The sequence below is a fragment of the Lygodium microphyllum genome, chromosome 7 (assembly GCF_053477565.2).
Source record: "Lygodium microphyllum isolate KBCC chromosome 7, Lygodium_microphyllum_v1.1.10, whole genome shotgun sequence".
NCBI lineage: Eukaryota > Viridiplantae > Streptophyta > Polypodiopsida > Schizaeales > Lygodiaceae > Lygodium > Lygodium microphyllum.
The window spans coordinates 95,517,375-95,542,647 of record NC_141141.1 but is presented as its reverse complement, the minus strand read 5'-3'; the positions used below and the strand labels follow the sequence as shown (position 1 = coordinate 95,542,647).

General features: G+C 46.4%; 1 protein-coding gene and 1 pseudogene across 3 annotated transcripts in view; both read right to left on the bottom strand.

The window, feature by feature from the left end:
• Window positions 1–422: 422 nt before the first annotated feature.
• The window catches only part of LOC148033718 (sodium/calcium exchanger NCL1-like), a 190,993-nt gene continuing 166,142 nt past the window's right edge, over window positions 423–25,273 (bottom strand). For 2 of the 3 annotated variants that reach the window (XM_087681695.1, XM_087681697.1), the window contains exons 8-12: window positions 2,884–3,011; window positions 2,331–2,547; window positions 1,908–2,245; window positions 1,709–1,772; window positions 425–876 (exon numbers count right to left, since the gene is read on the bottom strand). In XM_087681695.1, the coding sequence (XP_087537821.1) occupies window positions 724–876; window positions 1,709–1,772; window positions 1,908–2,245; window positions 2,331–2,547; window positions 2,884–3,011 (900 nt within the window). In that variant the 3' untranslated portion in view covers window positions 425–723. Of the gene's footprint in view, window positions 877–1,708; window positions 1,773–1,907; window positions 2,246–2,330; window positions 2,548–2,883; window positions 3,012–25,273 lie in introns of all 3 variants that reach the window. The other variant, XM_087681696.1, reaches the window with a different exon arrangement.
• Window positions 10,700–13,408, bottom strand: LOC148033720 (uncharacterized; annotated as a pseudogene).

Below are 25,273 nucleotides of genomic sequence, written 5' to 3'. Positions count from 1 at the left end.
AAGGCTTGTTTCATGGGAAGGCCAATAGCAAGCTATGGTCATGTTGAAAAAATTGGCAAGGCTTGAATTGATTACTATTGCTGATGTGCACTTGATTGCATGACCCAATATGATATCCTTTTAATTAGATTGCAGGTTTTTTCATGTTCTCAAAGGCTATCATCACTTATGGGAAATCATTTTCGCTTCCTTCATGTTCCACAATTAAATCTCTTAGTAGTTTAAGGACATGATGGGCTTGGATCCCTAAGCGTATTGGGCCCTTTGCCAGAAGTGATGGATGCAATTTTCAATAACTCACATGAGAACAATGCCTTGTTTTCCATTCTAATTGTAGACCATGTGAATCATCACATCATTTTGGGATTGAGGTTTTGGAACACACATCTTCAAATTTAAGTGTGCAGTAGATGGTAACCCAAACTCTCCATTCTCAATTGTAATTCAAGAGACTAAGTAGTCACCTGCTACAGATGATGTTGCAACATCAATGTCCAACATCCCCATACTTTTACTGTGTGCACAGTTTACAGCATTGATTGATTTTCATACTGATTGTCACAATCATGATGCACAATTTCAAAAAACTAGCTTGATTACGGTGGGAGTTGAAACTCTGAAATAATTGGATAAAATTTCTTTTGCTAGATTGCAAGGTTACAAAAGATTAGAAAAATGAGGAAGATGAGTACAACGAACTAGGCATCCTCACATGAGTCCAGTTTAATGCCAACCTAGTAGATTATCAAGGAGTGCTACTCCTCCAAGGCTCACAAAATAGAGGGAAAGAACTGGAATGGCATACCACAGAGGAAAGGTGGTTCTGGATACTCCAATCAAACCCACACATATAATATTGAACAAGACAACTGTCACCTGCCAACATAATCTCATATGAAAAATTACTGCCAAACATAAATGTACAGCTCTGAGTACAATTAATCTTAAATGATACGATTTGTAGAGTACATTTACTGCTATCACTGTCATATTATCATTACCACCATTAACAAGATAATTGAAATGATTTGTAGAGTACACTTACTGCTATCACTGTCACATTATCATAAACATTAACAAGAATAATTTTGTAGTATTGCCAAGCTAATAATATCATTAAAAGCTGGCAACATTGTATGTGCAAGAAAAAAATGCATGACCTCCTTGAAAGCAAGTGGATGAATGGTATGAGGTCTGAGGGCAATCAACCAGTGGTTTCTAAATGATATTGACGACAGATATGTCCCTGATATAGACTGATGCATGTTCAAACAATGAACTTCGAAGGAGGTTGGTTTGCTACTTGGAAGTATAAGCACATGGTGGAAGTTCATTTACAGTTCCACCAATCTTCAGCCCTCCATGTATCATTTATTTGAAAGGACCTCTGATTGGGTCTCCTTTCATGGCAGGTAGTAATATTTCTAGGAGCCGAATCTCATGAAAGAATGAGCACAAAGTGATTGGGACTTCATGCTTTCTCTAACTTCAAATCAAACACAGAAAACAGTAGCAACATGCTGGCAGGAGATCATACTGAACTAGTTATTGGGCCCTTCGATCTGAAGGGTAGTATTTGTACATACAAAGAAATCCTATTGGGCCTATTCGATCTGAAGGCTAGTTATTGTACACAAAGAAACCTTATTGCACAAACAAAACATTGTAGGATTTGAATTAGACTGAAGGCATCTGTATGAAGACATACCTCACTTGAAAAGTCCCAAGTTAATCCTCTTGCATAAACTAATCCCAAGAATATACCTAGGCATCTGAAGAAAAGACAACAAATGGCTCCTTAGAACCTTACATGCATACAAAAGTCTACTGCATTTAGTTCAGATGTAGATAAGCATGTCTAAAATGTTTCTTAACATTGCAACATACACCTTGGGAGCAATGCTTACAATGTATTGTTCATGGTTATGGAGCCATATATTTGTGAGTATGTCAAGGATATGTTCCTTTTTCTTTTCCTTGTTGCAAATAGAATGCTTGATAAAAGCTCGCTAGCATTGGATGCGAATGGGATGACAACAAAAGCCACAAAGAATGGGGGTATTCTGGATGCAGTAGAGAATCCTTCAATGCTGTCAATTAGAGGGTCAGAAAAAGTTGCTGCCAGGACAGCTCCAGAAAGGAGGAAGATGGAAGCTTTTGGGTAAATTTTTGAGGAATCTATTACTGCTCCTTTGGACACTTCATCAGCTCCATCTTCAAGTTCACTCTCCAGAAGATTCAAGGTCTGAAATATTAGAAAAAGGTCTTGAGCTAAGTTAGCTTTGTCTAGAAAGAGGGCTTCAACCAGAGCTCAAAAGCATTCACAGTACCTTTCTTGCTTCCTCAAACTGTGCACCCCAAAAATTCACATCGCCTCCTGCTAATGAATCTTTAATCTGCTGGAACTTCAATATCTCCTTCTTTTTAGCAACTTGATTAGCCCATTTCTTGATTCCCAGGAAAAATTCATTCTCAGTCAGTTTTCCATCTGTATCAGTGTCCAACTCCATAAGCCAAGTGTCTTCCTGCTTTTTATCAGGAAAATAACTGACAGCTCAAGAGTTTAAGACTCTCAAAATCGAAAGCTGTGATCATAAAGTTCATTGACAGATGAAATCTAAAATGCGATGTCATAACCAATCAGCACATGTATGTAGGCCAAGAATATGCAAAAAAAGGCTTTTAGTAAGAAAACTCGGACATCCTGGAAGGCAAACTTCTCTAGGATCCACAACATAATTGTCCTGCATGTTAGCTTCAGAAAAGTACTATGATGCTCCCATTTCTGATCTGGAATATTCCAGCTCTGTTATAGTAATTCAAGTAGGACAAATTTATGATATTGTGGGATATGCCTAGAAGGCATAATTGGGATTGACTTACCCTTGCTCCACATTCAGTCCTAAAATGAGACCACGAAGTTCATCTTCTTCAATCTTGCCATCTCCATTTTTGTCAAAGTATCCAAAGATCTCTTTCAAAAGCCCTTGTGAAGGTCCCATTACATCATCCTGCAATGAGAAAATGAGATAATAAACCAAATTTCCCAATCGAAAGTTGCAGCACCATGTGCTACTTGCTTGAGGGTTTTAGAAAGTGAACATAACTGATTGAATTGCACATGTTCATAAACAAACAGGCACATCATAATTAAGATTGTGTTACTCAATCCTGTCGAGATAGACACAAAAGAACGAGTTTCTGAGCCAAAGATCAGCAATAAAACATCAGCAGTTACTCGTTTCTACAAGAAAGGCAAATGCTCTGTCCATGAGTTTGATTGGACTCTAATCTCAGGTGATGGTTGAAGAAAAGAGGCTGCCTCATCTTCTGTTCAACTATGGCCATGGCTAGCTGGTAAAGGCCAGATGATATAGATCTCCAGGCTTAGATAATGGCAACTGTAAATGTGACCTCCAGTCCCCTCCCGGTCTTTGCAAACAACTAAAAAACAATTTTTTTTTTGCAAATAAAATGTGGCTGATTATATCACAAAAAAAAACTGGTTACAACAGAGTATTCATGCTCTACAGACAAGCTGGAGCTGATGAGGTCACAAATACATCATGTGTACAAGCCTCTCAAGGCGGTTTGGGGGGGATGGGAGCAAGAAGCCATTGTTGGGGGGGGGGGGGGGGGGGGGGGGGAGTATATCGCCAGCTGGGGCGGCTTGCCTGCATCACGAAGAACAGAGCCCTGGCCTCCCCAAGTGCGCATGAAATGACATCGGAGCTCCTGACGAGCCCTAGACTCGCCTTGCACCTGATCCCATCGGCCGTGGAGGGAGTGTATGATGGAGGTCTAGAGCTCTGCTAAGGTCGCTTGTACTGAGAGTCTCTCTCTGCCGAAGGCCTCCTGACACCGCACCTTCCAGATATGCCACCTTGTAAGACTCCCTATGACTTTCCATACCTCAAAGCGGTCTGTCGTGGGCTCCAGTACCTAGCGCATGGGTAAAGCCTCCAAACTGACCATTGCACATGACCCTGCCCTAATCATGAATATCGTGTCTTGCATCCTGGCCCTAGCTGACCGCCTACCAGCAGAAGGCTCCCCATGAGATACATCCAAGGCTGGGTGCTATACGGCGAAGGATGCGGCATGCTCCTCTCCACACGAGCTGTGCCGCCTCACACAACCAAAGGAAGTGCTTTGGGGTCTCCAGAGGCTGCTGTGTGCAGTGCATACAACCTCCCTCCTTCTGCATCTGGGCAAGCTAGCTTCCCACCGCCAAGCCTCCATGTGCCACTGGCCATAAAAAGTACGATACCCTCCTTGACCTCCAACTATCCCATAGGCGGTGCCAGAAGGTCCGACGGAAAGGCTCCATGATGCTGTGCTCCACTCAATGCCTGGTTACGTGATGGCGCCCACTCCATATTCTCCTGCATCAGTACGCGTCTGCCAATCCTGGCGGTGTACTCTAGGAACCTCGGCGGCTTCTTGGCGGCCGCAGTGGCCCGCCATAGCCACTCTCCCGGATCCCACTTCAGCTCATCAAGTGGCTTGCCCTCCTAGATCCAGAGGCGCCACTCCCTGAGCTCCTGCCAAAAGACAAAAGGACCTAGCCGCCATGTCTTCCCTTGAAGACCAATCATTTGGATCCTCTTCCATGAAAGGACAACTATCCCCTCATCCTGCTGCCCTTTGTCAAGAGCGAGATGACCCCCTTCTTGTACGGTGAAGAAAGTCCCAGGTGGAGCGCCGCCCACTCTACCTACCACCTGTAGGGGGATGCCTGCTGGTGAAAACCTAGCGGCTCATACTTCTCCGAGCTCTATCGGCTCTCGTATCGAGGGAGCAAGCCACTCCCGAGGTACTGCTGCGTCTATCTCCTTTCTCCTCAACTCCACTCCTCTCCGGCATCCTGATGCTTGCTGCAGCACCTCCTCATCCACCATCCTGTACATCTCTCACCATGTCTTGATGGTATGAGCTAGGCCAGCCTCCCAACCAGCCCACTGGATGTGGGGGCGCTCGCCAATCTGTGCCTCTTCCCGATCTCTGACCTGGGGGTTCCAAATCACCGGTGGACGGTCTATCTCCTCTTGACAGCATGGGGGGTTCTGGATTAGGGCCTTATGGAGGCCCTGCCACATGTGGAGCAAGCTGCGTAGGAAAGGCAATCTAGGGGGGTGATCTAGGCTGATGTGAAGATCCATCTCAAGGATGGCCTCCACTCACCACCAAGCCTTGGTCTACAATCTTGAAAGCCCTCCTGCATTAGGACCTTCCAGGTCTGCTCTCCTAGTGTGAGTCCACGGACAACTAGTTAGCCCAAGAGGGCCATACTCTGATACTCTGGGTCTATGATTCCCAGCCCTTCCTCTGACCGATGCCGTATGATGGTTGCCCATGCCACTTTGGCCTTGGAATCCCTGGAGCCGTCTGACCGGGACCAAAGGAAATTCTGCACTAGGCGGCGAAGCTGCACTACGCAGGATGAGGAGAAGCACCAACACGAGGCGATGTACCAAGCCGTCGCTAGGAGGGCCTGGTTAACCACCAGGCTCCACTGGCTAGTGAGAGGCAAGCCGTGCTCCAGTAGGTCAGCTTCCTCCGAATAGAGTCGAGAACTGGAAGAAAACTTAAGAACAATAACAAAGATTCACATAGCATAGAAGATTGCAATCAATCAAAGATGTGTTGTGCTTTGGATCTCTATACTCTTATGATTGAGCTAAGTCGGCAACTAAAGCTGCTGTGGCTACTTTCACTAAGGCACAATATTATATTACCTGACATTTCTTTGACTATGATGGAGCTAAATCATTTAATATGGCAACCCTTTACTTGTTCTCCAACATCCCACTTTTCCTTGATGACTCAAGCAAGAAACCTTGGAAAATAAACATGCGCACCCTGTTAACACTTAACGTCTCCATGTCATCTACTTGACAGCCGATTAAAAATGTAGCCTGTTTACAAAGGCACTCAGACAGTAAAGTTTAACATTGGTTTCAAGGCTTCAAGATGCAAGAAATACAAGTGAACTCATAGGAACAGCAAAATGAAGGAGAAAACTTTGCGAAGAACTATCCTCTTCCTCTTCTTCCTTAGGGAACTCCCCCCGTTCCCATGACTGGTGCTTTCCTGCAGATCAGTTTTGATCACGATCTAGGAGTGGACATCAGAGACATAGTCTGGCGGCCTAGGGGGTGTTATCTCTTGCCTGCCAAGTGGCAGGTGACTGACCACCATTAGCCTCAGTAAAGGACGTGATACAGGCATCTTTCACACTGTACACACACCCAATGAGGGTTATAAAAGTAACCCCTCTGGAGAATGGGCTCTTTAAGGTCAGATTTAGCACATCAGAACAGTCCAAGGCAGCGCTTGCCACCAGCCTACTGGATGTTCGGATGATGGTGGTTTTCTTCTCAGTAAGTGGATAGAGGGTAGGGATTATTCCATCCTCAGTGATACCACAACTATCATAGCTCAATTTTCTGGCCATGACAAGTAATTCATACCTCACATTGCCCAATTTGGTCAATCTTTTGGTGTGTGTCAAATAGAGTAATAGGACATTTGCATATGCAGATGTGAAGGGATGCCCTAAGCACTTATTAGTGTTATGATCCCCACTTCCTCACTTGATTCCCTTCATAGGCCATCAGGATCCCCTTGTGAATGGGGAATATTTGCTTCAGACAGTATGCTACAGTGGCCTTTCGAGGTAGTGTTTGGCCTGCAAGATGGTACTCCACTTTGCAGCAGGCTACCCCAACATGCACCAGAAGAAACAGGGAGCTAGGTTTCCCCTAGTCTCCTTTCAGGATGATCAGAAGGGACCCTTGCCTTAGAGGACTAAGAGGAGTGAGACATTAAATAGAGGATACCAACAAACTCAGGTAGAGAGATAAAGCCATTCATTAGAACTTTATTTGTCAGATGGAGATGGAAATCCAACGAGGGTAAACTAGTGTGGAGTATTATCACTTAGCCTAGATCTAGGGGTGGTTTGGACTCATAGACCTAGATAGTTGGAGCAGAGCGTTGTTGGTGACATTGATTATGAGGGGCCCTCTTCTAGGTGAGAGGTGGGTGTTGTGGATATGGTTGTCACATTCGATAGCATCCAATTATTACTGCACAATGTTAGTCCATAGTAATTGGACTAAAAAATCTTGGACTTATGTTTGATGCTATGTCCAATGCAAAAAAATTATTCATATAATTTTATGGCTTGTGCATAATGTTGGGACTTCACACAATGCTCTTCAAACATTTAGCGACTCCAAACATAGGTGCAAAAGAGGGCTTGGAAAAGGGGGCGGGGGGGGGGAAGAGAGAGAGAGAGAAAGAAAGAAAGAAAAAAAGATCTATTAATGTCTCTCAAGTTCAATCGGATGGCTGGTTTGGGGTTGCAGAAAGTCCTTGATGGTGTCATTCCTAGGTAGGCTCGTCTTTATTCTTTTTGGCATATTCATTAGCTCTTTCGGGTGCGTAGAGGATATCATGATATTTGGTCGGCCATATTGGATAGACTTTTGAGGTTCTATCCTTTGCATGTGTTACAGCCATTGTCTCCCTGACATGATTGGATATTTGTGATTCCTGATGATTTTGAGAAAAGGTCAGTTAACCAGATACATCATTAGATGGTGGAAGCCAAGATATGGGTCATGGATAAGGCTAATAAAGTATGGCATATTTGGGATAGCAAAAAGAAGTGGCAGGATAGATTCATCCAGCTCTGGAAATCTAAGGTTCCGAATCAGGGTAAAGTGTTCCTGTGGAGGCTGCTTATTGGGGCTCTTCCTACTGGGGATGTGTTGTGTGCTCACAATATCTTTGCTGGTCGATGTGTATTCTGCACTACATGTGATGAGATTGCTTCATCTCTTTGTCTCTTGCCTTGTTGTGAGACAGATTTGGAGTTTTGTTTCCTGTGTGTGGTCCTCGATGACTCAGTACTGGATATCAGCTCGTTCATGGGTTATGGGAAAGATGACCTCTATGACCTCTTTGCGTTCAGATTATTCCTGCCTTTTCCATTTCCTTAGATGGATAGCCTTGTGGCATATTTGGTGTACTCGGAATGCCTTCATTTTTGATTCAGTATCGGGCATCCATGGTCATGTGGCCCGTATTCATGGTTTAGTGTTGTGGCAAATCTCCTCTATGGTGTTTGCTGATCTGGTTCTTCCTGACATTGCTGCTTCCTGGTTGGATATTGTTCGCTCCACATTAGCTGTTCTTTCCATGTGACATTTCTGTGTTAGATTCTTCATAGACTTTCCTTTATGTCTGTTATTTTCTATGCTAACCTAATGGTCTGATGTAAATATTTACTACTTATTCAATTCTCTTCATGAAAAAAAAAAAGATCTATTAACATCTCTAAAAGGCCAGAGTGGCCTATGAGATCATAACCAATACAACTGGTATCATCATCTCTCATCAGAGAAGAAGAGAGAAAATTTATGTGTAGATCTACATGGTAGATTGGAATTAGTATGGAAACTAAAAAAGTTTGGAAAAAACTAAGTTTAAAAATATGAAAAAGAGTGTAGAGTACCTCCCCTTCAGTCTATGGAATCCACCAAGACTCTGCAAACTATCTCTGATTGAGTCACTACACCAATCTTCCTCTGTAATGAGCAATTGTGATCCGAATGTGACGCATATGGGCATGCCTATGTTGCCAAGTAGGTACTCTAGGGTGTCATGCTCTGCATAACGTTGTAGTTGTGTCAACTGTGATGCCACTTGATGCTATATCTCGATAACGCCTATCAATAGGAGATGTGTTTGGGGTGGTAGCAGCTGGGGGTTTAGCTACGTTGAAATAGTTTGTAACTGCTCTCTGGAGGGTGGATGATGTTGGCACCGCCTCCTACCCTATAACACTAATGCACTGAGTCGCTAGAGCTCCAATAAGAAAAGGCCCAAACATCTTTGGTCCTCATAGTCCATCACTCGTCTTAGTGGTCCAAAGCCCTCCTTAAAGAGGCAATGATAGCGGCCTTGGATATCATAGTATACAATAAATCTACAAATGTAGCGCTCCTCCGTTTCTGGTTCCCATCCACAAAGTTGGCACACCTCTCATTGGCTGCAATATGGCTCCATTGACCTGTCTCAATCATCAGTTGATGCGACGAGGTGCAAATTTGACCAATAGCAATTTGGAGTTCATGGAAAAGTTGAGCATCCATGTATCGCAGCCTCACAATGAAACCGCCATGAGAAAGCTGCAAGAAGTGTCATTGGTATTGTGCCATTTTCGTGCCTAATGGGAGAGGGGGCTTGGACCAAGTCCTTTTTGTCTCTACTTCAGTGATGTCTGCTCTAATCACACTATTCAACTCTGCACGATTGAGGCTCAAAGTAGGGCAGTTGAGGCTGTAATCGAAGGATAGCAGTCTACCTGTACTCATGCCATGTAAGTTCAGCCATGTGCTCATATGTGCATACCAACACTGTCTATCTCCCTCTTCTGCAAGCTATCTTGAAGACTCCAGAGCTAGTCTAGAATATCGGTCTTTAGGGAGCTACCATATCCTCTGGAGGAAAGTAATTGCTTGGAATAATGCCTCAACTACCATGGGTGCAACGCCCAATTCTGCCCCGATGATCTCTTGTGGTACTTTGGCTTTTGCCCTTATCATACGTGCTATCATCATGACCAGCGGTCTTTCCATGTGTTCCCAACCATCATAATGTTGTGCTTTTGGTCCATCACAGTCCATAAGTGGCATCCGTCTAGTATGATAAAGGCTTGGTTCCCAAATGGCTGCCCCATAGAGTAGTGTGGGCATGACTAAAGTGTCAAAGAGACACAATTTGGTACGAGGCTCTTGAAACTATATGTGTGCACACTGCTGCTCTAGAGTACCTAAAGCTGCATATGCCCGTGCAAGCCTAGCCTCTGAAGTCTCCTTCCATGAAAACTGTGGCCCTTTGAAAGTGACCCCGAGGTATACATATTGTCTAACCATTTCCATAGGCTGACCGTCATACATAAAGTGGTGCTTTAAACGTGTCACCCAAGCTGCTGAGGTGTTAAAGGCCATAATGTTAGTATTTCCAAGATTAACCTTGAGACCTTTATCTTCACATAACAAATGCAATGCATCCAAATGCCATTGTAGTCCCTCTAGTGAATTTGAGATAAGCACTATATCATCAGCATATAACAAAATTGGTATCAGTACCCTAGCCAAGCTGGCTCCCATACCACCCCATCTCTGCATGTAATCAGAAATCTCGTCAATGTACAGTCCAAACAGCAAAGGAGAGAGGGGACAACCTTGCTTTACACCCACCATGCTAGACACGGAGTCTGTTGTGCCTCCAGGCACTCGTACTCTCCCTGTCACAGTTTCATACAATGCATAAATACACCATTGCATATCCTCTAGGATCCCAATGGCTCGCAACCTTTGCATGCATGAGTCTTGCACGTGGCACAGTATCAAAGGCTTTGTAGAGGTCCACAAAACAACAATAGATTTTTTGCCTCCGTGATCGTCCCTCCTCAATCAAGGCCCTTAGTATGAATATATGGTCTAGCGTATTGTATCCATGGCGGAAACCAGCTTGTCCTGTAGATCGTATTTTCTTTGTTTTAGCCATAGTTTTTCCATATGTGAATCAAACGTCAAACACAAATGCGTATGAAAGTATGAAACGAGTATGATTTAGACCCTAGACCTCAATCATACGTGACCCTAATTTTTTAATATATTCTTAACAAAATATGAGAAAAATACACAACTTTAAGATATGATAAACATGATAAACATGTGCTAATTTCAAAATAAAAGAACAATGCACAACTCTTGAACTTTGAAGACTGAGACTCGAGAGTTTGAGTCAATATAGAAGGATTCATGATTCATCATTCAACTTTCAAGGAATTGACATGATACATGATACATCTGTCATCAAGATTCAAGCCAAGTTGCCCAATGCCAACTGCATAGTAGACTAAAAACTGAAAGGGAACAACCAAAAGCAAAACTGAAAACTGCATAATAGAGTCACATCATATATCATGATTCATGATTCATCTGTCATCAACTAATCTACTCATCATCTTCATCATTCTCAAGAGTGCAGTCCTCCTCCTCCTCCTCCTCCTCCTCCTCCTCCTCCTCCTCATCATCATCATCATCGTCATCATCATCATCCTCCTCTCTCTAATGTGGACCAAGAGAACTCGAGCCAGGAGCATCACTAGTCCTTGCCTCCCTCTGTGGCACTGGCAATGAGGCTACGATGTCCTCTTCCTCTCGTATCTGCTGCAATGCAAGCAATCTATCATCATCCTTCTCCTTGTTAAGCATGTCCAATATAACCTCAATCTTTTCATAGCCTGATTCCTTAATTTTATTGATAAGACGAAGGTTTGTATGAATATATACAAGTTGCTCAGTACGTTTTGGAAGCAATTTATTCCTTCTCTTTGTTTGAATCAGTGAAAATGTGCTCCGATTTCTCTCACAAGGAGAGGCACAAGATCCTTGTGAGAGTATTCTTAAAGCCAATTATTGCAATCTAGGTACGCATGGGCCAAATGTCTCCCACCATTTCACACCTTGATGCATTCTTTTCTCATCTCTTGCAAGTGGCCGAGAAAATGCACTTGATTCCGACTTGTACATGTCAAGCTCATCACATAGAACACCCTGCATATCCACATCATATTTTGTGTACCTCTCTATCACTGTCATCCATCCTTCATGCACCTCCTTATCGCTATCAAGATTCTTGGCTCTCCAAACAGGATGCAAAACAAAGGCTGCAGCATGTAAGGGTGAGTGCATCATATCCCATCTGTCAACACAAAGGCCTTTGATTTCTTGCACCCTAGATTTAGTCACTCCTTCCAAGGAATCCATTTTCTCTATCATCCGATCTGTCATCTCATACAAAAGCCCCATCGTGGCCCCTTCTCTATCAGCAAGACGGAGGATTTTAAGAATGGGTGCACAAATCTTAACGATCATCTTGGCATCATTCCAAAAACATGCACCCAAAACAATCTCAGCTACTTCCATTCCCTTTACTGTACGTGAAGCTTTCTTCCTTACCTAGGCATCACTAACAACCATACGCCGTAAACCATTGTAGCATCTCTCATCCAACAAGTTTACTAACATGATAAACATGTAAGCAAACCGTGTGGTCGATGGCTTCAATAGTTCTTTTTGACTGAATTGGCGATACAATGCCAATATTGTATGCTTGCGTATAACAAATGTGACAACTTTATTTGCTTAGCCAACACAGGGGCAATCCAAGCAAGCTTCCCAATATCTTCTAACAGAAGATCCAAGCAATGGCATGTACATCTAGTAAAAACAAATATTAGGCCACTCCTACTCAATCAAGTCACCTGCTCTTACGCAGTTAGCTGGATTGTCCATACATACCTGCACCACATAATCTGGGTCAATATCAAGGATCACATCTTTCAAGATGCCAAAGATAAACTCCCCAAACTTGTATTCACTACCACTAGTATCAACAGCTTTTAAAAACACTGAACCATAAATAGATGTAGCCATAACATTTATAATAGGCCTACGCCTTGCATCTGACCATCCATCACAGACAATGCTGCATCCATATCTCTTCCACTTCTCCCTAATGTCAAGCAATTCACGGTCAATGCATTTGGCCTCCTCCACAAGGTCCTTCGTGCATAGACTGTTATACGAAGGTGGTTTGTAGCTCTGACCCACTTGCCTAACTGCCTTTAGCATGCCAAGAAAATATGGGCTCTTTGCTTTCCAAATGGAATATCCTCTGCATAGAAGAAGCGACGAACAGCAATATCTGCCTCCTTTCTTGCTTGCAAATCCCATGCTTTTGCTAAAGCACCTTGTGATTTGGCCACTTTCTTTTTTTTGCTCACATGCTCTTGAGAGCTTGATTGTCCAGGCTGCCCAACAGTAACACTTACATCTACATTGCCAGAGCCATGCCCACTGACATGAGAAGCATCTCCCAAATCAAATACAACTGCATCAATGTTTGTTGTGGACCCTTGCCCTCCAACACCCACATGCAATCTACGAGATATATCCTTTGCACTTTGTGGTGCAGCAGTGCATTTTTTCACACCAAGCCCTGACAATCCCAAAATATGTGTTCTTATGTGTAGTGGGCCACCATCCCAAGTGTGTCCACAATATTTGCATTTACATGTATTCTGCCCTTTTCCAACTGTTTTGACAACAGTAACATGATCCCAACTTTTAGCCCACCAACTCAACTGATGCTCCACAATAGAGGCATATTTTTTTGCTAGCATATGGCCAATCATAATAGTGTGGTAGTTGTTAGCGACCAATGGATCTCCACTCTTAAAAATCAGCACTATTGTGTGGTCAGACCAACTTACTAGAAACCCCTCACATATGGCTCTATTGAAGAGATTCGCCAAGCTAGGGGCCAGTGTATAACATGTATGTGCAAAATGCTCTGCTACAATACCATGTTGATCATGTGCTCTCCCATTCTTCAAGCTCCAAATGGTATATCTCACCATCTTTTCCGTAAAGAAAACACACTATGTTGGAATGGAGTTTGATGGATAGGGTAATTGCTCTTGTGATGGAACATCATATAGTGCCCTAGCATATTCATGCCATACCATAGGTGATGTCAACTGAATTGGGGGTTGTCTCCTGTGAAATTTTCTCCATGCCTTCTTGCTGTCTCTTCTCAAAAAGAGTTGATAGATCTTTGACTCTAGTTTGGCTAAATAATCTCTCTTCTTTTTCTGCACAAGATGACGAAAGACATTTCGTGCTTGCTTATGTGTGCATGTCCCTAGTGTAATATCCTTTTGTAGGTGGGTCCTAGTCTATCTACACTCATTATCATACCAAGCATTTTGAGGGGCAGTACAACTGCGTATTGTAGTAGAGCCCATCTTACATGGGAATGCCTCTGAAGCTGCAACGTGTAAAACCTTTGCCAAAGATCTAGTGACATCTTCTAGTGGTTCATGTTGGTTTAGTTGACTTAAGCCACGTTTGCTCTAGAAATTCATAATGCAGGAATGTGTGTAACTGTGTGCATGTTTCTTATCTCCGACTACATGCTAGAGTAAATTTTAGGATCGCATGGTCGGCCGCTATGCTGATCGGGTTATGAGATATCTCAAAATGCTTAATTTCTGGAATTAACGCTGGTGAGTCCATTACATAGTCCAGCACAATGGCCCCTTTTTTGCTCTTCCAACAAGTGAAAGCATCCACTCCGGCCATTTTAATAGGCCATTGAATATAGCCAATCCGTGAGCACTTCCCAAAGATAGCAGATGGGATCCATATGCTGTCACCTCCTTATCTTGAGATGTCGTGACAAGCCCTAGTTTATCCAATGCCAATTCCTTAAACATTTCATGTTCAATATCATAAAAGGTGGACTGCTCACTTGCTGTTCGAGCATTAAAGTCTCCCACTAGTAGTATGTCCCCAATACTTGCATATCTCATAATATCTTCATGTAGTACTTCAAATGGTGATCCCTCCCAAAGAGCAAATGTTGAAGAGGCAGGTGGGAAGTAGCATACCGCAACATATAGATCCCTCGGGTGCCCTATCCTTAGCCTTACCCACATGTATCTAGCATCCACATCTCGTGAAACCACGTGAATCATGTCCTGGAGGCTCTCATGATAAAGAATAGCCACCCCTCCTTACCCCTTGGTTCCTCTTGGTCTATGGGGTTGAGGTCTGTATATGCTCTCCCATTTGTATCCCACAACATCCGGTAATCTAGAATTTGTACACTAATATATCTTTGTATACATAGCCATGTCTATCCCACGAAAAGTATCCTCAAAATAACCTACATCAAGTCTCATTGAACCATTACAATTCCAAAGGGACATCTTTAACGTCTCATAGGCCTCATACCATCATTGCGACCTTCGTTCTGCTATGATTACTCTGCCATCTCTATACACAGCATACTTGCCTTCTTTACGTGCCTCCAACACTTTTTTTTGGCATGCAAGCCCTTCTATGCTCTAACTTTGCGGGTGTGAGATTCTCATCAAGGTAAATCTTTTTGCCCTTCAAAGCCTTTCTTTTTGATAAGAAGGCCCTTTTGCTATCCATGTCCCCAAATTTCAGCATGAGGATCTAACCTCTTTTGTCATTTGGATCACGTATCCTCCAAGCATCCATAATGCATGTTCCATCTGCATCCATCTTAGTACAAAGTATTTCAGCGTCCTCTTGGGGGTTTCCTTTTTTAGCCCGCCCCACCACACGTACATGCATGTACACGCATTGCACGAAGTTTCCTCTTTGCTTCCTCCTCTACTAGTGTTGTGTTCATTATTTCTACTTTGTTAGGAGGCATCCCTTTATTTCTTCTGACTACCTCAATCCATTGTGCATTTTCGTTCATTGTTTGTTGAACATTTTCTACTTTCTTTTAAGCTCCTCTACCACATTCACCCATGTGTGCATGTCTTTTTTTAAACTTTCCACTTCTTTCTTTAATTCCGGCACGTCAGGCATTGCTATTTGTGCATCCATCATTGACTTATATGTCACTAATTCATTCTTTTTTTTTTTGCAAGTAAAATGTGGCTGATTATATTACTCAAAAAAATTGATTACAGCAGAGTGCTCATGCTCAACAAACTAGCTGGAGTTGATGCAAAGTCACCAATACATCATGTATACAAGCCTTTCAGGGAGTTCTAGGGGGGATGGGGGCAAGAAGCCATGGGGGGGGGGTTTATATATCACCAAATGGGGCTGCCTGCCTGCATCACAAAGAACAGACCCTGGCCGCCCCAAGTACACATGAAGTGACCGCGAAGCTCCTGACGAGCCCTGGACTCACCCTACACCTGATCCCATCGGTCGCGGAGGGAGTGGATGATGGAGGTCCAGAGCTCTGCTAAAGTCGCATGTGCTGAAAGTCTCACTTCGCCGAAAGCCTCTTGGCACCACGCCTTCCATATATGCCATCCAGTAAGACTCCCTATGATCTCCAATACCTTTGAGCAGTTTGCTATGGGCTCCATGTTGAGAAATCAAATGATGTATGCCTAGAAGAGGCTGTGTATAAGAGAGATGACAAAAGTTGTATGCTCCAAAAGCTCTAGAAAGAGATATCTAGAATCCCATAAGCACAGAGAGGAAAGTGGTACTATCCAAAAAAAGCTATATAACCATGTACTTGACACTCATTCATAATGTAATGACACTATCAGTTTGAGTCACTCAAAACTGTCTTTATGAGTCCAAGCTAATCTATCTTGGAACCTAATTCATTTGAGTTACAATCTCTCACTCTGATAATGTATCGTGTGTTTGACTTGCATCCACCATAGCCAACTAGCTCTAGATCCGTGTTTCTCAACATGGTATTAGAGCCATGGCTGAGCTAGGAAGCTAGTAGGTGGAATCTCTTCTTCTGTGCATGCTCTAGGATTTTCCCTCCTTCATTCTTCTCCTTTTACAAGCTCATTCCAATCCCAATCTTTCAAACCATTCAACATCCATTGTGTGTACGAGGAGAAGAAGCTTAAGGAAGGAGGTGCTACCAAAGGAGCTCAAGGAAGAAAGTGCTGCTACTCAAGAAGATCAGTTTAGAGTTTATATTGAAGGAATTCAGATCCCCAGGTCTCTACCCCAGTTCAAGAGGCAAGCTCTCGGGCTATGGCAGAGGCCCTGACAGGGCAAGAGAAGCTCGACAGCCTGACAGCAGCAAGGCTAGAGTGAATAGAGAAGAGAGAGAAATACAGCAGCCTCGCGGCCGTTGGTGGATGGGGGAAAACTGGCTTCTTTTGGCGAAGCCCTTGTTGTTTCATTCCCACTCGACGCAAGCGTCACTGTCTAGGACCTTGCCTCTGGCATAGAGATCGCACACCTGAAATCATGCACCTCTCCACGCAATGGACTTGCTTGCGTTGGCAGACAGTTCCTTGCTGCATCACAAGTCCCTAAGCCTGGTTCATCAGCTATTGGAGGCGGTGCCATCTTTCTTTGGGTCTGGAATAAGGCACAGCTTGAGTTCAAAAACTATCCAGTTGAATCAATTGGACCCCTTGCCTGTACAAGTGATGGATCGTATATTGTGGGGGGCGGTGCATCTGGAAGGTTATACATCTGGGAGGTTGCAACTGGAAGATTGCTGAGAGTTTGGCCCGCTCACTATAAGGCAGCTAGCTGTCTGGTCTTCTCAGGTGATGAATCACTGCTGTGAAATTACTGTCAAGGGTGGAGCAACTAAGACTGTTAAGCAAGGCTGAGAAAGCCGGCCTTCTCTCTGCTGCTGAAAAGGCAGGTTTTTCATTGTCATCCATTGAAAAGCTGGGTCTTCTTTCAAAGGCAGAGGAATTTGGTGTCTCTTGTTTCAAACCAACTCCACTCTAAGCTATTCACAGTGATCTTAGTTTTAATACCGATTTTCTACTCCATCAAGTTTCTTTAGACACTAGCATTTTGTGCCATTTCTTCAATATCTAAAGCACTTGTATGGGATTAGACACTGCCTGAGTATACTCACGGTAAGACCTTCCCGCATCAGAAATGATTTGCTTGCACTATGCATATATCATGCTAGATCTTATCAACATATCTATGAAGCACAAAGATCGTGTCAAGAAGATTAAAAGAGAAGTACCACATGCCAACAAAAAGGATGTCAACAAAAATAAAGAGCATGAAGACAAAAAGCCAAGAAAACCTTGAAGATCAACGTCACCAAGAAGAACAAGGATATCTCCAAAGTTTGCCAAGGAAGCAAGAAGAAGATTAACAAATTTCCGCTGCTGCTCTGCTGACAAGAAAACAAAGACTCTCCCTTAGTGGATCATGGTTCCCTTAGTGGATCTTTATTTCACATAGTGAATGTTGTAAAAACCCTACCAAAAATGTAAAGTCTCAAGCCTTAACTTGACTAGGCTACTATAGAGCTAGTCTCCTGGTCCATCTTTGTATGCAGGGGGGGCAAAAGCCAGCAAGGGTAGAGATTCATCATTTGAGAGGGGGTGTTGAGAAATCAAAGGATGTATGCCTAGAAGAGGCTATGTATAAGAGAGATGACAAAAGTTGTATGCTCCAAAAGCTCTAGAAAGAGATATCTAGAATCCCATAAGCACAGAGAGGAAAGTGGTACTATCCAAAAAAGCTATATAACCATGTACTTGACACTCATTCATAATGTAATGACACTATCAGTTTGAGTCACTCAAAATTGTCTTTATGAGTCCAAGCTAATCTATCTTGGAACCTAATTCATTTGAGTTACAATCTCTCACTCTGATAATGTATCGTGTGTTTGACTTGCATCCACCATAGCCAACTAGCTCTAGATCCGTGTTTCTCAACACTCCAGTACCTGGCGGATGGGTAGAGCCTCCAGACCGACCACTGTGCACGATCCTGCTTCGATCATGAAGATCATGTCCTGCATCTTGGCCTCGCACAAACGGTGATGGCCCTAGCTGACTGCCTGCCAATAGAAAGCTCCCCATGATATACACCCAAGGCTAGGTACTATACGTTGAAGGATACAGCATGCTCCTCTCCACACAAGTTGCGCCTCCTCACATGACCAAAGGCAGTGCTTTGGGGTTTCCAAAGGCTGCTGGGTGCAGCGCTTACAGCCTCCCTCCTTCTGCATCTAGGCAAGCCAACTTCCCACCGCCAAACCTCCATGTGCCACCAGCCATAAGAAGTACGACACCCTCCTCGGCATCTAGCTATCCCATAGGTGGCGCTAGAAGGTCCGTCGGAAGGGCTCCGTGATGCTGTGCTCCGCCCAGTGCCTGCTGCGTGATGACGCCCACTCCATATCCTCCTGCATCAGTACATGTCTGTCGATCCTGCAGTGTCCTCTAGGAACCTGGGTGGCTCTTTGGCGACCGCAGAGGCCGGCCATAGCCACTCTCCTGGATCCCACTCCAGCTCATCAAGTGGTCTGCCCTCCCAGATCCAAAGGCGCCACTCCCTGAGCTCCTTCTAGAAAACATAGGGCTCCAGCCGCCATGTCTTCCCTTGAAGACCTACCACTCGAATCCTCCTTCATGAAAGGGTGGTAATCCCCTCATCCTGTTGTTCTCTGTTAAGGGCCAGACGTCCCCCCTCTTGAACGGCGAAGAAAGTCCCCTGCGGGGCGCCACCCACTCTACCTGCCACCTGAAGGGGGATGTGTGCTGGTGAAAACCTAGCTGCCTATGCCTCCCCGGGCTCTATCGGCTCTTGTATCGGGGGAGCAAGCCATTCCAGAGGTATTGCTGCGTCTATCTCTCTTCTCCTCAACTCCACTCCTCTCTGGCAGCCTGATACTCGCTGTAACATCTCCTCATCTGCCATCCTGTACACCTCCCGCCATGTCCTGATGGTACAAGCCAGGCCGGCCTTCCACCTAGCCCACTGTATGTGGGGGCGCTCACCTATCTGTGCCCCTTCTCGATCTTTGAACTGGAGGTTCCAGATCACCGGCTGATGATCTATTTTGTCCTGGCAACCTAGGGGGACTCTGAATTAGGGCCTTACAGAGGCCGTGCCACACGTGGAGTAGGCTGCGAAGGAAAGGTGATCTGGGGGGGGTGACCTGGGCTGACATGAAGATCCATCTCACGGACGGCCTCCACTCACCGCCAAGCCTCGGTTTGCAATCCTAAAGACCCTCCTGCAATAAGATCTTCCAGGTTTGCCTGCCTGGTGTGAGACTGCGGACAACTAGCTTTCCCAAGAGAGCCATACTCTGATACTTTGGATCTATGATCCCAAGGGCTCCCTCTGACCTATGTCGTATGATGGTTGCCCGCACCACCTTGGCCTTGGAATCCCTGGAGCCATCAAACCCAGACCAAAGGAAATTCCACACTAGGCGGCGAAGCTGTACTACGCACGATGAGAAGAAACACCAACACGAGGCGATGTACCAGGCCGTCGCTAGGAGGACCTGGTTAACCACCAGCGCTCGACCGGCTAGTGAGAGGCGAACCGTGCTCCAGTAGGTCAGTTTCCTTTGAATAGAATCAAGGACAGGAAGAAATTGTTGGGCAGGAGTGATGTCGAGTCCCACCTGGAACCCTAGGTATCGGATGGTCTGCCTTGTGCTCACCCATCTAAAGACGCCCCACTCCATGCTAGAGTTTGGGTTTGTGAGGAAACCAACCGACTTTCGCCAGTTGATTTTTGCTCTAGCTACAATGCAGAACACGTCAAGAGCCAACCTCATTCTCTCCAGCATCACCTCATCGTCCTCTATGTAGAGGCCTGTGTCATTTGCGTACTCTGAGTCTAACAACTCAGTCTCCTCTCTCACTGGAAGTCGGAGGCTGCGTAACCCGCTCACACGTGACCTGAGGAAGTGAGACATTGCCTCTACGAAGAGTAGGAACAGGTATGGGGCCAGGGGATAGCCCTGTCGAACCGATCTCTCCAGCGAAACTTCTCCCCTCGCCTTTCGTCTATGAGAACCCTACTGGTGGCCAATCTGTACAGGCCGAAGACCCCACGAATCCAAGTGTGGGGGAATCCCAACTTCACCATGGTGCCCTCTAGGAAATCCTAGTCCACCCTATTATAAGCTTTCTCGAAATCCAAGAGTAATACTGCTAGTCTCTGCCCACTGTGTTGAGCCCACTTTGCCGCCTCAAAGAATGTAAATACATTGTCTAGGATGCTCCTATCCTGGACAAAGCCTGTCTATGTGTCATGAATGATATCTAGAAGCATGGGGCGTAATCGCCTACCAATCATCTTTGCCAGTGCCTTATAGGCCACTAACAATAAGGTAATCGGTCTCCACTGGGAGAGCTCCAACCGGTCTCCCCCTTTGGGGAGAAGACTGATAAGGCTTGCCGAGAGACTCCCTGGTATTTGTCCTGAGGTGAAGATCTCCTGGAAAGCCCTCAGTAGGGGGTCCTTTACCACTTCCCAGTAGGTAGTGAAGAAAGCCTTAGAGAGGCCATCCTCCCCCGGGCATTTTTGCCCATCCTGTGTGGATGGAAAGCCTCCTCTAGTTCCTTCTCTGTGAAGGGGGCTAGGAGGAAGTGTCCTATCTCTTCTGTGATGAGGGACGGGATGTGATTCCATACCTGCTGTCTGCATCTCTGTCCTCTAGCTGAAGCTGTCTCCTGCTGGAAAAGGCACGTGTAATAGTCGGTGGCAATCTCCATCACCTCATCTGGGCTAGAACGGGTCCTCCCATACTGATCCCGAAGGCTGCATATCTGCTCTCTTGTGGTGCGGGGCTGGTGCGCCTGGAAGAACTCCCTACACATCGTGTCTCCCTTCCACGCCCAATAGGCTACTGAGGTGAGGAAAGAGAACTCCGAGCGCCTGTCCTCTAGGCCAGCAATGGCTGCACGCACGCGCAATTCCTGTGCGTGGAGGGTGGGATCTCCTAGTGCCTCCTGTAATAATTTCTGCGTGGCTGCAAGGTCCCGCTGGAGTGCGCTCTCCTCCTCCCAACACTGCTGCCTGGCTTGTATGGTTGCCTCTTGGCAGATTTTGCTTGACTCGGCTAGGACCTCTGCAACCTCCTCTGCTATCCGGTCCCTCTTGTCCCAGTCTCTGGTCCAAATTTGCTCTATCTGTCTCGACACCTCCTCTCTCCTATGGATCGAGTCAGGGATCTAATAGGATCGTGTATCTAGGGCGGATGTTGGGGGGTCAAGTGTCAGGAGAACCGGGCAATGATCGGATAACATGGTGCCTTCCAACTACTCAATCTGGCCTCCACGAGAGCCTCCCCACTCTCCCACATAAAACCTGTCCAACTACTCGATCAGGGTTCCACCTAGCCACCTGTATCCCCAGGAGAAGTCCAACGACCTCTCCCTCCTGTGGAAGGCAGGGTCTTTCCAGGCATCACATGCTCCGACTGCAAGCAAAAAGACCTCCCATGCCTCCTGCTCCTCCCCAGCCATGCCCTTGTAGTTTCTTCCTCTGCCCTGTTGGTCCTCCAAAGCCTCCAGGTTGTTGAAGTCTCCTCCAACAATCCAGGAGTCCACCTCTGGGAGTCCAGCTGCAATCTCCACCCAGAACCTGCTGCATGCCCTAACCTCCGTAGGGGCATAGACATTGAGAACTCCAATACACGAGTCCCCAATATGTAGTCAGATCCATAGAACCCTTCTTGCCACTATCGTCCCGTGATCTCGTACACAAGTGGTGAGACTCGGGCCAATAGAGGTGCATACACCTCCACTCTTGCCGTGGGCACCTATGGCGTGCTTCGAGTAAGTGTGCGAGCTGCCTGGAAGTACCTTTCCAACTCGCTGAGCCTGGGTGAGGGTGAGCTTGTGCTCCTGCAGAAGCAAGATGTCGATCCATCCGGCAAGGGCAGGCTGCAACTCCTGCCGAACAATCAACTTCTTGGAGCCACGTGCCCCACTGTAGTGGAGACTGTTCACATTCTAGGATGCAAGATGTAAGCTCATGGGGAAACCTGTGACTGACCGAACACGCATCTGTTCGGTGTGGATGCTGCAGATGAGGAGGAGAGACTGTGAGGCATGTAAGTGCGCTTTGGTGCCGATCTGGATGGTGAACTCCAGTCCTCCATGGTGGCCCTCGGACCATAGGGGTGATAGATGCTCCAGGTGGTACTATCAATGTATCTATCAGCCATGCTGCAAATCGCGACTCTATACATTGGTAGAAGCTGGCCGCTTGTGCTGGGGGCCACTTGATCACATCCCTCAGAGCTCTCCACTGTGGAGGGGCTCGAAAGATAATGCTCAAGTGTGGGACCTCGGCGCCAGCCCACGAGTTAATGTCCATCATGCAACCTGGCCACTGTTGTGCAAACAGTGCTAATTCTTCATCTCCCATCCACTGGGAGATGTGATCCGCCACCTGACTCTTCAACTCCTCCTCAATCTGTGTAGTCGTCCACTCCTTTGAGTAAGATGGCTGAAGAAAAAAGGCATAGTTTGGTCCATCCGGTGGTGCTAGTAGGTGGATCTTGCCCCTCCTTGACTTATGAACCACGAAGATCCCACCTCTAGAGGTAGTGGGAATTCTCCGCAATCCACAACTCGCAGGTAGGACCATGGGCCATTGCGGAAAAACTCTTGTGGCAAAAAATGTGCCTGTCTCAGGAAAGTGTGGTGGGTGGCAGTGGCGGATGAGTTGGTGGCTATGTGGGAGGGGGAAGACTGCTGGTGCGCGGAGGAGGTAGGTGTGTGTGGCTCATCACCTCCTGTGGGAGGAGGGGGGGTGGGTCTAGGGGGGCTCACCTAACCTGGGTGCGGATCAGGGGGGTGCTCGGTAGGGGGGGTGATGGGGGGGAAGAGAATCGAGGGACGGTGAGATGGTTGGAGATGCATGGCGGATGGGGGGGGTGGTGCTGGCCCTAGCAAGGGGGGGCTGTGGGTCAAGGTCAGTGGGAGGAGGGGGGGCATCGGATATGGGGGGGTGGGTGAGGGGCCTGTGGGAACTCAAGCGAGGCAGTCTGTGGTGCGGGTGGAGAATGTGGGGAGCTGCGGTACTGTCGAGTGGGGCAGATAGCGGGGGGCTGTGGAGTGCTCTGCCGAGAGGGGGTCGCTCGGCCGCCAACACCTTGCTGACGAGGCTGGGTCTAAGAATCTGGCTACGCCCCCCCTTGCCGTCTCCCTCTCTGTCGTCTGTGGACCCGTGTGAAACTGTCAGCGTCCACCTGCGGACCTGTGGGAGGAGCCGCCTTGGCTCCAAAACCCGTACAAATTGCTGCCTAATACCCAAAGTCGTGGCAGCGCAGGCACTGCCCTAGTTGCCCAGTCACAATAACTTGCTGCTTAATACCCAAAGTCGTGGCAGCGCAGGCACTGCCCTAGTTGCCCAGTCACAATAACTTGCTGCCTAAAGGAGTGCCCGCCTGCCTCAATCTCTAGGAACTGTGGGATATTCTTGACCTCTTTCACTGCCACCCGTACCTTTGGGACTCCTACTACTGTCACTGCATCCACAAAAGACGCGGGAAGGACAGTGCTGAGAGCCGTCCAAAGTCTTTCACCAACTGACGATACTCAATCACAAGGCCAGGGAAAAGAAGGGTGATCGGGTGCCGAAGAAACCTGTTGTAGAGTGCAAACGTCTCCACATTAAAGCCACTGTACCAAGGGACCATGTATATGACCCCCTTCGTAGACGCATATGGTGAACTGGAGAGTAGCTCGCGAGCTACGTCTACTGAGCTGAGCCGGACTATGAAGATCCCTTGGCCCAATAGGACCGCCTCCATGATCTACACTGTGCTGATGTGCAGCGTGGAGTGAAGCCAGTCCCGAAGCTGGGCCCTGGCTGGGGAATGTCCTACTACTTGACCATAAATCGCTGTTTCCATTAGCTCCAGCTCTTTAGCTCGGACGGCTAAGAGTTGCTCCTCAGAGAGGACTACGTACAAGGTGTTTGACTGGGGGGCACTTGTTGAGTGCACTGGCGTCTGACCATAGGTTTCTATTGCGCGTCCTTCCTTTCCTTCCGGATGGGCCTGGGCGGGGGTGAGCTTGTGCTCCTGCACAAATAAGATGTTGATCCATCCAGCAAGGGTAGGCTACAACTCCTGCCGAACAATCAACTTCTTGGAACCATGTGTCCCACTGTAGTGGAGGCTATTCACATTCTAAGATGCTAGATGTAAACCCATAGGGAAGCTTGTGACTGACCGAACAACAGGCATTTGTTCCGTCTGGAAGTTGCTGATGAAGAATAAGAGCTATGGGGCATGCGTGGAAGGTGAACTCGATTCCCTCGTGGTGGCTCTCTAGCGGACCATGAGAGTAATAGATGCTCCAGGCGGTACCACCGGGGCATCTATCAGCTAGACTGAGAGGTGTGACTTTGTACACTGGTAGAAATGGGCAGCCTGTGCAAGGGGCCACTTGATCACATCCATCGGTGCTCTCCACTGTGGAGGGGCTCGAAAAATAATGCTCAAATGTGGGACCTCAACTCCAACCCACCAGTTAATGTCCATCATGCACCCTGGCCACTGCTAGGAAAAGAGTGCTAGTCCTTCTTCTTCCATCCACTAGGAGATGTGGTCAGCCACTTGGCCCTTCACCTCCTCCTCTATCTATGTCATTGTCCAGTGTCATGAATGAGAGGTCTGTAGGAAGAAAGCATAGTTTGGTCTTTCTCGTGGTACTAGTAAATGGACCTTGCCGCTCCTTGACTTGCGGACCACGAAGATCCCCACCTCCACAGGTAGTGGAAACTCTCCGCGCTCCGCAACTCTAAAGCAAGACTACGGACCACTACCAAAGAACTCCTATGGTAGCAAACTGTGCTTGTCTCAGGAAAGTGTGACGGGCAACAGGGTTAGATGAGCTAGTGGC